Source organism: Calypte anna, chromosome 10 (assembly GCF_003957555.1).
Source record: "Calypte anna isolate BGI_N300 chromosome 10, bCalAnn1_v1.p, whole genome shotgun sequence".
NCBI classification, from domain to species: Eukaryota; Metazoa; Chordata; class Aves; order Apodiformes; family Trochilidae; genus Calypte; species Calypte anna.
In genome coordinates, this window is record NC_044256.1 from 5849697 (window position 1) to 5861794 (window position 12098).

The 12098-nt window shown below is 42.0% G+C and overlaps 1 protein-coding gene across 3 annotated transcripts in view; it reads left to right on the forward strand.

The window, feature by feature from the left end:
* Nucleotides 1-2798: 2798 nt before the first annotated feature.
* Nucleotides 2799-12098, forward strand: part of FAM189A1 (family with sequence similarity 189 member A1) — a 97705-nt gene continuing 88405 nt past the window's right edge. For 2 of the 3 annotated variants that reach the window (XM_030457172.1, XM_030457173.1), the window contains exon 1: nt 2821-2978. In XM_030457172.1, coding sequence (XP_030313032.1) covers nt 2853-2978 — 126 coding nt within the window. In that variant the 5' untranslated portion in view covers nt 2821-2852. Of the gene's footprint in view, nt 2979-12098 lie in introns of all 3 variants that reach the window. The other variant, XM_030457175.1, reaches the window with a different exon arrangement.

Consider the following 12098-nt stretch of genomic DNA (forward strand, 5'->3'; position numbering starts at 1 on the left):
GATCTGATCTTCACAGATCAGTATTCTCTTTGGTTTTATTCATAACTTTTTTATGCAGAATCTGAACTCAGTCATTCACTTACACAGAAAAATGTGGTAAAAGATGAGGTTGAATCTCGCAGCTGAGAGTCTTCAGAGAAAGCTAAGAGCTAATTCAGGTCTTGAGCAATATCTGTCTACACCTTAATTCTTAGGAAAATTGGAGTGAATGGGTTGTGACCTAAATTCTCATGGATTCCTACTGGAAGCCAAAATGTTTGTTTCCTGGTATGCTCAGTTTTCCATATTGGAAGAAGTATACATGCTGATTACCCAAGAGCTTCCCCGCATATGGGGGGAAGTTCATGGACTACGATGGCTACGTGGATTGCAATGCCAGATCCTCCTCTCTCTGCAAATGTGGGCTTCTTTGGTTTGTGCCAGTTAAAAAAGTCCTTGGAAGTAGAAATAAATTGCTTTGCACTTAATGCACACAATAGTATCAGCCCAGGGAGTTGGTGAGATATTACCCCAGTGTAATGTGTCCTGGTTTCTCCAAGACCTGAGGCCATTTTACTTCTGAATGAGTGCACCCAGACAGAGGTTTAAATATTGATTCTTTATGAGGTTTCTAATTGTCTTGCTTTTGAATAACCTTAAGCAATTCTGTCTGGTTTGGGAATGGGCTGCTTAATCATGAAGACTGCACAGGTTCAGTTTGGTTCTAGGTTTTGTTTCCCTTTGCTAACCCTTTTCTGTGTGGCACAATAACTGTGACATAGGTTTTTCCTTGCCTTTGGAAGGTATACTTTGAAGTAATATTTACAATGTTGAATACCAAACAGCTCTACTTGATTAAAAACAAGTGGAACTAAATGTGAACTGGTATGAACAAAAATTGTGTGATCTGGTATCATACATCTTTACCTCTCCATATGTAGCTCTTCCACCTGGGCTTTCAGAGGGGATGTAGCATTCCTGTGCCAGCAGTCAGTTCAGGAACAAGAGCTGAGGCTGAGTACTGGGATAAGGGGAAGGTGGAGGTTTGTCTCTGTCTGCCATTGGGTTCATGGTCAGTTTGAATAACTAAAACATTGCAAGCTAACTCTTCATTACTAGTAGTGTTAGTTTAGTACTCTCCTAGTACTAGCATTAGTAAAAAATCTAGCAAAACAGCTGTGTCTTCAATTCAGAGTTTTGTCAGGTGTGTTTTGCATCTGTTTAAAATATTACTTGCACATGTGTTGAGTGTGGTGAGGTGAGGTTACAGCAGCACTACTGTCTGCTATTCTCCCCTGTATTGTGGCACAGTGGTTTTGGATTTTTTTTTTTCCCCTGTTAAGAGTAAAATAACTTAGTGTTATATAAAAAGAGGGCACCTAATCTTCTGATGCTTTCTAGTCAAGGCAGGCTTCCCCACTACCACCTACCTGTGAAACAAAGTTTATGCCAAGAAGAGTTCTTGAAAGAAATGGTAGGACCTCATGAACCAAAATAGAAGCCTGGTTTAAAGTTGTGCTTAGGATAATTGATTTTTTTTTTTAAGAGATCTTGAAGTATTACAGGTATATAGACTACACATGTCAATTTGTGTATTAAAAAATTATACTGATATAGCCAATTATGGTGCTTCAAATATTCACTATGAAGTAGTTTTCCTGCTTTACTGGCAGATAGTAAGATAGTGTTACTGTTTTTCTGCTTGGTGTGTTTTTCACAAGTAGGCCTAGATGTTTTCAGGCAGCTGGTTATTTTCCATCTGTGCACTGTGATGTTTCCCTCTGCAGAAACCTGGCTCCTAAATGTGATTCAGGTGTTGTGGGGTAGCCTTCTCATGCTGAGTATTGTTATTATGAGCAGCAGCTGGGCAGGCAAGTTTTCATTAATAGTGGCTTATTCTGGTGGCTTTTATATTTTTGGTAGGGAAGATGCTGCAAGCTGAGGCTTGGTTGTAGTTCGGTTGGGGGTAGAAAAGAAGAATTGTTAAAATGACCCTGAGCACTGTGGGGTTTGCATAGCACATAGGAGGAAGGCTCCCTTCCTCCACCGCTGGACGCTGACATAGAGCGGAGGGGGCGGGGGCATTAGCTGCCAATGTGCCCGCTGCACAAAGCCCAGGTGCCAGTGATTGTGCCTTCGGTGGCCAGGCGCACCGTAGCCCGGCGGCTGGCAGAGAGGGGCGTCCGCCTTCTCTCGCACGCCGCGGCTCGGCGCTGTCCCGGTGCTGGGGGCGCCCCGGGCGGGGCTGGGCCTCGCCGCCGAGTCCTCGCCGCTCTCTCCGCAGGGCCGCCGGCGCTGATCCTCCTTGCCGCTGCCTCCGCCCGCCATTGGCCGTAAACAACCCTTCCCCCTCTCCTCCCTGTCTCTCCCCCTCCCCTCCTCCCTCCGCGGGGAAACGGCAGCCGCGGCGGACCGACAAGAGGGGCTGCGGTTCTGGCCGTGCGTGCGCTCAGCCAGCGCCGCCGGGGCCGGGCCGCAGCCGGGGCCGCCCCCGCCGGCGGCAGAGGGCGAGCCTATCCCCCCCCGCCCCCTTGGCCGTGCCGGCAGCGGGGAGAGGAGGCGGCCGTGGCTGTCCCTCTCCCGCCCTGCTTGCCGGCCGCTGTTCTCCGGCCGGGGGAGCGCGGGCCGCCCCGGGCGGCGGGGCAGCTGCACCTCCATGCGCCGCGGCTGCCCGCCGCCCTGCAGCGCCCGCAGCCGGCTGCCCTGCGGGGCGCAGGAGGAGGCGGTACCGCCCGGCCGCTCCGTGAGGGGCCCGGCGGAGGATGCCGGCGGGCGGAGCGGTGCGGGCCCCCGGCGGGGCGCGCGCCCTCAGCCCCACGGCGCTGTCCCGCAGCCTGTCCCGCTTGCGCGAGCACCGCGCCCGCTCGCGGGCTATGCTGGCCCTGGGGGTCACGCAGATGGTGCTCGGCTGCCTCATCGTGGCCGTCAGCTTCGCCGCCCTGGCGCTCACCACCTCGGCCCGTGTCCGCCACTCCTGCCCCTTCTGGGCCGGCTTCTCGGTGAGTGCGGGGGCGCGCGGGAAGCGGCGGGGCTGTGTCCGTGTGTGTCCGTGTGTGTGCGTGGAGGCGCAGCCACGCGCCCCCGCAGCCGTTAGCCGGGCCCAGCGGTCGCTGCCAGGCACGCGCCGTGGGGCCGCCAGCAGCGCCTGAGGGCTGCGAGCTCGCGCCGACAGGTGTGAGGCGGAGGCGGCGCCGATTTCGGGAGCCTTTCCTCAGCCCCCCCGGCGGTCCTGAGGAGCGGGGCTGGCGGCTGAGGCTCCATTCCGGTCCTCCGCCTGTGGGCGCGGGACCGGGTGGCCGTCAGGTGAGAAATTCGTTCGGCTACGCCGTTTTCGGTATGGTTCTGGTGCTTCCTCCGTTCCAGCCAATCTCAGGTCGGCAGCGGTGTGACGGTGCTTTGTTGCCTCTTTTGGAAGGGTTAGACAGGGTGGTTTGGCAGATGAAAGTTGGGATCACAAATTAACATTTGGCATTGTCTCAGCGGTTGGCGTGGCTCTCGGGGGCCGCTCTTGCTGTCTCTGCCGTCTTTTGTACCGGCTCCGACCTGGGCTCACCTTGAGGTGTCGGTCGTTTCTCAAGGTCTCGGCGCGGGGCTGTACTCCTAGCCACGAGCTACCTTGTCCTGAAGGTAATAGAATAAGCGCAGCAGAAGCTGGTTTTATGGTACACACAACACACGGCGTTTAAGATTTCTCTGCTGAGGAAAGTGCGAGTGCACCAGGAGGGCTGGAAAAACCTGCGGCTTTGGGGCAACCAAAAGACCTGCCACAAGAGGGGCTGGGACGAGCCCCCTGGGAGAGGCTGTTTGTTGGTCCCACAGGACTGGGGATCTGATGAAAGAGCTCGTTTATTCTGTGCACAAATGCCCAAATACAGATTCTCTTTACTCTTTTGTGATTTTCTTGTCCACTTTCCATTGTGCCCTACTTGTGTAAGTTAAAAAAAAAAATGTTACTCGTGCAGCCTCACTCAGTGTTGATTATCAGTGTTTGCAGGTGTGTATGGATGCAGTGCACACATGGATCCATTAGTATAATACTGGTTTATGGAAGCTTTTCATAAATAGTGAAATGGTATTTGACAGTTATGAAGAATTAGACATTTCTGAGAGCTCTAGTAACAGTCTACTTTATTGGTGAAGATATGCTCCATTTAATTTAATATGCTATTGGTTTCAAGTATGTCTTTTCAGCTCTTCCAATGGACCAGAGTTTTTGGCTTTGAAATTGCTCATTAAAAACCAAAATTGTTAGATAAATTATTTAGGTTATGTAGTTCTGAGCATGTGGCAGAAATGGTGTAATTTTAAAAATAACTGTTTAATATGCTTTTATGCAGCATGTTCCTCTAATTATTTTTAGTCCTTCAGAGCAGAAGAGCAGTTTTTAATTAATTGTTTAGATATTTTTCTTTGGTTTTGGGACTTCTCGTAATCCTTAAACATCAATTTGTTCCAGGAGCCTTGATCTTGTAATAATAATTCTTCTGAGATTGAATGTCTTCAAGTTAATATGTGACTTTTCGCTGTGATGAGGTATGACTTAAATTAACAATCTGTCTGCCTATGTATTAATTTGCTTACTGAAATACCACACCTTAGACAGATTGACTTCTTATCTTGACATATGAAGCAGGAACGTACACAACTGATTGTTTGTTTGCTAAGCACAACTGTTTCAGTAATAGCTGAATATTCCTCAGCTGCTGGAAACTTGGCTTTTGGATGTTATCAGTATGCTGTAATATATGCTGTTTTTCTGATTGTGGGTGTCTTCTCATCTTCTCTCTGTGTTGTAACCCATAGAAAAGTCTGTTTTCCAGTTAAATTATGTCAGTGTTACTTGCTCATCATGATGAAGAAACCATGATTCCTGCTTATGGAGTGAATGGATAGAAAGCATAGGGAAAACACTGTAAGACTGTTGACTAGAAGGTCTTACTGTCCTGTGTTATTATAATGGGTCAGGTATACACTGTGTCCTAAATTAAGTGTTCACTTTTTGAAAATAATTTCCTGTTTTTTGTAAAATTCTGGCTGATGAAAGAAACCAAACCAAAGTAAGCCCATCCTGCACTGCTTATCCTACTACTCACAGAAAACTTCCTAATCAAATATAAGAAAGGGTCTTGAAAGAATTTGGAGTTAGATGGGCTGGCACTGGTTCATTCTCTGTTTAGGCAGAAATCATCATCAAGTTGTGAAATGCTAGGCAGTCATTCATTCAGAGAACTGGCAGTTTCATTCTTGGTGTCTCCAGTTGTGTAAAAGAATAAACTTTTTATGTAAGGTATGTGAACTTTGCATCTTTGATATTTTTAAGTACATGAAGAACTGAATATTGGCCTCATTTTGATCATGGAAGAATAGCTCTCAAGATTAGGCTGTTCTGGTAGATCACAGAAACCTTTCCTGGTAGTGTAAGCAGTGACAAGGTTCTTTGTCTTTCCTATATTTCCAGTGGTATTGGCATATGAGAAAATATTTCTTCACTCTTGGTTGTATGGCTTGGATTCTAAAGGGCAATTTGTAGTTAACAGGCTTTGTACTTGTAATGGTTTATTTTAATGCTTCAGCTAAGTGTGCTTAAGGTTTATGGTAACTGTAGCAGTGTTACAACACTAGTGAACTGCAGGCCTGATGGACCCATTAGTGTGACTCCAAAAGCACATGCTGCTCTTTGCAGTCATTTCTTGAAACTATTTAGAAAGCTGGCATTAAGATGTTTAGATGTTGATCCTTCTCCTGCCCTGCCTTGATCTGAGAAAATTACTAGCCTCAGAGACAGGAGTTATCTGAAGTATAGAAAAGCATTAATAAAATTCTAAGTTAAATTGTAAGATTACACAAGTTTCTAAAATCATACTATGGTACTAGAAATATTATAAGAATATACATCAAAGTACAAGTTATCTCTTCTTTTATATATAGTTATTTGATGATAGTTGTATTCTTGTGTAGAAAGAAATCTTGTTCTGCCTCTTCATCAAGTTTCTTCTCAGGTCTATCTCTTTTCATCCATATCCCGTGTTCAGATTAAGTAATATGGTTTAAAAGCAACTTTCATATAGTATATCTTCAGGGTTCATGACATACATGCTTTTTGTGTTCTTTGAAAAGGGAAACATATATAGGGGAATTGTCAAGGTAAACTCAAACCAAACTTCCCTGTCATGTGAAATACCTTATATACTTGTCTACATTATTAACTGAGAAAGCTGAGTGAATAAGCTTTTTTGTATTCTTCAATGATATTGTACAAAATAGGTTTAAATTCTTGTGCGTAGAGGGAGCTAACTTTTTAAAGGCTTCTACTAGTCTGTGACCGTGATAGTTCCTTACCTGCAGCAGGTTGTTTTACCATGTTCGTGTGTGGTGTCATTGTGAAAGTGAAGGGGAGATTATAAAAAAGATTTGTCAGCAGCTATGAGTATTTATCTCTTTTCCATTTCAGATGCAGACTGTTTTTTTTCATTCATCCTTTCCTCTTTTCTGGGGTTTCTATTAATGCTTGTGGATAGTCGGGGGAAATAAAGGAGGTAACAGTGATAGTATTTGTAGTTTAGGGGAATGAACATTAGCTTGTATGAAAAGCTTGCTGCAAACAGGGTTTTTTATTGTGAAAGTAGAGCTAAGCTGTGTGAGAGAAAGTAAATTTACTGCTAGTATCGGTACATATTGCATATACTGACTTTGTAGCTTTCACATCCAACCTGTTGTTGTTAGGTTTTTGTTTTTTTTTTTCTGGAATTTGCATAAATAATTAGAAACATTGCTGGTGTTGCAACCACAGAGATGTCATAAACTATCTGGTAAGATTATCTGACCACATCCCTTCTCAGTAAATGATTGTTCTAATGGTAGATTTCAAATATGTGGCCTTCATGACCATGACAATTAGTTGATCATAGACAGTTTGTTCTGTAAAATTTGATTCTGGTTCAGGCAATGTTTTGTACCTGTAAATACTCTAATTCTTTCAGTCTTCTTTTGAAAGTGGTTGGTATTGCTATTTTGGGAACTGGCTAGGTAAATTTTTGCATTGAAGAAAGTTTCCTCCTCAGGAGACTTACCAGATGTCTGATGCAGATTGTTAAATAGATTGGATTCTGGGAGCAAGTGGAATTAGTTGCTCTATGTCATTGCTTGTAGTGAAATGAGGCAACCAGGTGCCACTAATTGCCAGGGAGTGGGCATGAGCTTGTGCTAAGCCCACCTGTGCCTGATTAAGGCGGGCCCTAACTGCACATGCGCAGGATTAGGGGGCCAATAAAAGGTAAGGCCTGAACTCACAAGCTCAGCTCACGCTTGAACTCACAACCTCGGCATGCTTGGCTTTTTACTGCTTCTCTGAGCACTGCACTAACCTGACTGTGCCCCTGGAGCTTTGTCTCAGTATCACACCAACTTGGTTGCACCATCAGAGCTCCTCACCACTAGGGTGAGGCTTGAGTGGCTGCCTTTTATTGGCCCCCTAATCCTGCTCATGCGCAGTGGGGACCTGCCTCAATCAGGCACAGGTGGGCTTAGCACAAGCTCATGCCCACTCCCTGGCAATTAGTGGCACCTGGTTGCCTCATTTCACTACAAGCAATGACAAGCAAAATATGAGCAGCTAGATTGGATGATAAACTTGAGAAAGTAGTATTGCGGTGTTCGGTGTTGAAACAGTTTGATCACTGTTAGCTGTTGCAATAACAGTTTTAGTTACCTATAGCAGAACCTCCAGTTACATACACTTGTGATATACATACACTAACTTTGATTCTTTGAGACTTTGTAACTGTCTACTGCTGTGTCTGTTATTAGCCTACCACCCCTTTTTCTTCTGAATGATTTGATTTACTAACACATTAGGCATGATTTTTATTTCCTTTGTGAGCTTGTCAGGACTTTGAAATGTGAGCAAGCTGGGAAGAAAGTCCAGTACCTATAGTTTTGCATCTCAGGAAGCCTGCTGGGCATGTATGCTGGTACATACTATTAGTAAAAAATTATCTGTCATCTGCATGGGCTTGCCTCTTGCCTTAATAAATTTCATGAAGATTACCTTGCCTAGGTAATTGATCAGTATTTATTTCCTTAGCATTCTTGATTTATACATTGTGACAATATTGTGTAACAGACCAAAAAAATGAAACAAGGCTGGTATAACCAATTAGATTCCAGCTGAAACCTGTGATGCTGGTGTGAGAGGTCATATGCATCATATAATAAAAAAGACTTAGAAGCCTTGGGTCCATTCTCTGAACTTTCCAGAATACATGTGTAAGGCAGGATTTTGGAACAAGTGGATTCATGGGTGAAAATGCTGTTTCCATATCCATGTGGACTGATAGCAGATTAGCTGGAAAGATGAACAATGGGTTAGAAGACGCTGTTCCTTTAAATTTTCAAATTTTGCATGTTAGAAGTATCATTTGTGACTTCCTAAGGATTTTGGGCCAAGAGTAACTGTGCATTTTCTTGTCTTCGATGCACTGAAAAATAGCGAACTCGTGGAAGTCAGCATTGTTTATTTAATGAGGCAAACAGCTTTTATTCCTTCTCAGTATATTCTGTTGCCTAAGTCTTGTGAAGCTGAGAAGCACTTAAATTAATTATAAAATTTCCTGTGTTACAGGAAGGAATAGTTGAAAAAGCAAAAATGCTCTATTAGGGCATGGGAAGTCTTCTGGGAAGAAACAGCTTTTTTTTTTTTTTTTTTTTTTTTTTTTTTTTTTTTTCCTAAACCTGTATAGATTACCCGGGTTTTAAAGCCTTTATTTTTCTCTAGGCAGCCAGATTGCAGAATAAAAATATTACAAGTACATCTCTTAGTGCTGTCAGTGGAAGATACAGTTTTATTTTGGTTTTTTTAATTTGAATTAGAAAGATGGGTGTATCTCTCAATTTCTTTAGGGATGAAATATATTCTCTGAATTCTGGTTGTCCTTTCCAGACATTATGTTATGCTGGAAACATATTAGCGTTTGTTGTTAAGACAGAACATACTGAAACTTGGAACAACCATCTGTGTGGAACACTTACAGTCTGCCGAGAAACTTAGGAAAAGGTAAGTAGCTTAGTTGAAGTGGGAATTTCCAAGGTCAATTATCCAGTCATTGGCAGCTGCTGAACTTATTACACTTCCATTTTAGTTATTATGTTGCAACTTATTAAGGAATGAGTTGTGAATTGTCATACTTAATTGGCTATTGTTTCATGTTTCATTTTTTTCCTCACTCCTGAAATAAAAGGGCAGAGGAGAAATGGGACTCTTATATGTGAACTGTCTGAAAATACATAACTTATAGGAGTGTAAATATTTCAGTGGGTTATTTAAAGAAAGATACTCTTCTAGAAGCAGAATATAGTGTGGTGTGTATGTGTATATATATATATATACACACTCTTCCTTATGGTATTAATCACTGCTTTAAATGAATACTGTGTAAATGAGACAGACCTAGGGAATTTATAATTGAGTGTTATTTAAACATTTAGAGCATCATAACGTAAGCATAGGCAGTATTTTTAAGATAAAAATGCCCCAAAGCTAAGCCTTCTCTCTTTATCAAAGTCAGAGAATTAGAGTCTCTACCCCATAACCAGAGGCCACAGTCTGGATTTTTAAGAACAGTGTGTTCTTAATTCCATTAAAAGTACTTTATTCTGCTTTTGGAACTTAAATCCTCTCCTCAGTATAGTTTATCATGGTAATTTTTTTGTAATCTCTGGGTGTTTCCATATCAAGTGGTTTAGTTCTGATCATGTATGTTCTCTCACTGTGTCTGAATCATTATCACTGTGTCTGTACATGCAGGGATGGGTCTCTTACAGCTGGAGTACGTGATGTCTCTGGGTCATCTCTGACACTGTTACCACAAAACCTGCTACATGGTATACAGAGAGAGTAGTGCAGACTAGACTGGAAGAGAGGACAGATAAGGTGGCAGGTGCACATTTTCTTCTTCATATCATTGTATGGATTTAGACAGTGTTAAAATTTTCCCGTGTTGCCTTTTATGCATGAAGGAAGGAATTGCAGCAGTCATGGTTGTCCTTTCAGAAGGACGCTAGTAATATTTCTATGGTAGGCACGAGTCAGATATAACATATAGGCCTAAGTCATCCAGTTCTTTATGGTTATTCTGGTACAAGAGGATACATTATCCTTTTTTAAGCCCTCTTGAAACACACCTCTTGTCCTATTTATATTTGTGTAACAAGGATTATTCTGGGCCTAAAAAATTTAGCAAGTAATTTCAGAATTTTTTTTGCTCAATGTAAAAATTTCCCTTCCTTCCTCATGAAATCAGGTCACAGATTTGAAATAAACTTTCTCCATCAGACTCAACTTTGAGATCCTTTGAAATACCATTACAGCATGCAGCAACTGGCAACAGTAGTCGAGACGTTGTATCTGCTTCTGAAGTTCACCTCTATTCAGTAAATATTATCTTGCTAGCCAATTAGTATAAATAGTCAGTGCAGCTTTGAGCTTTTAAAAAGCTGGTATTGTGATTTGACAGACTAATTTCTGTTGGTATGTGATATTTCCACTTTGGGTGGAGAGGAACCCTTACTGTAGAAGCAATAATGACAGTGCAAACAATAAAGGGTTATACAGATAATAAGTAACCAACATCAGAATGACATTTTGCTGTCTACCATGTACCACATGCTTATCATACTTAACCTAACTTTGAGTTGAATGTCTGAAAGCCTGAGTATCAAATCAGCCATTAGGAAAAGTCATCCTCACTGGCAATATCCATCAGTTCTAGATGAGAGTTGTCTGAAGTGTTCAATTATATCCTTCATTGTGTTTTTATCTGGAGTAACTAGAAGGAAGGTAGAAGGAAGCAAAACCATTTTCTATTTCTGACTTTGAACCTTCATCTGAAGCAGTACTCTGTTTGCTTGAGGAACTGTATTTCACCACTAGACAAACCACTAGACTGTAGGTGTCCTTCCACTTGACAGTTCATCTGTGTGTCCTGACAGCTTAAGAGCTTGCCTTAACGTATGTATTGTTTAGGGTTAACTGAGGTCTGGATCAGCTGGTTGGTTCCCAAATAACAACAAGCAATTATCTCACATTATCTGATTAATTAAGATATTTTGAAAACAGAGAAAATAAAAAGTGGTGGGAAAAAAGGGGTCAGTTTGAGAGTCACAATTGCTTTTCAGACTTGAATGTTGTTGCACACTCTGGTTTGGTTTTTTTGTTGCACTGTGATTATTTTTTGGTTTTCAGAAGTTTTCTTCCTTTTTTCCATGTCTGTTATGATTTATAACAGCAATGAAACAAGATGGGTGTGTGAGGGATGAGTTTTTCACATGTTAAGTACACATGTGCTTAACTTTAGAGCTCCTGGAAGTTAAGAATTAATTAGATTTTTTCTTTATATTGTGGTATATTTAGGAACTGTACAAGTCCCCCAAATAGTATTTCTTTGTATATACTGCAATTGACTTAAATAGGAAAAAGAATCAGATGCCAAATTGAATGCTCTAGTAAAATGTTCTAATGGGCTGTTGCCCAAATTTGTGAAAACTAGCTCATTTAAGAATTTGAGCTGTATTTTAAGCCATATTTCCCTGTTTCAGAAAGGTCTAGAAGTACTTTTGGTATCTTCCTTCAGTATGTTCACCATGAAACAGATAAAATTGTGGTTTAAAATGTTTTTTATCTCCTTTGCCTGCAGTATAAGTGCAAAATATAAGCAATCTCATGAGTCACCGTCTGCTGCAGAGGTGGTTCTTTGTAGTCTAACCCATTGTAAAGTTCAACCATACATCTGTTGGAGATTGTTTCTGCATTTGAGTTATATTAAGTCTTAACTTAGAGGCAGTCCTCCAGAATGAAAAAAAGCAGAAGGATGTGAAGTTCTGACTAACAGTGTAGACTATAGAAAATTCTAAAGGTGAATAGCATGTGAGAAGCTTAAAAATAATATAATTTGTGAAGTGTTCTGTTTTCTAAAAGCAGAAAATTCAGCAGTCAGTGTAATTATATTTGTTAGAGGCCTAGAAGTAGCCTGAAGATTAACAGTAAAGCAAAATGATTATATTAATCATTGGAGTCTTGTGGAAATGAGAGTTTTGATGATACAAACACATTTAATGATCCTTTG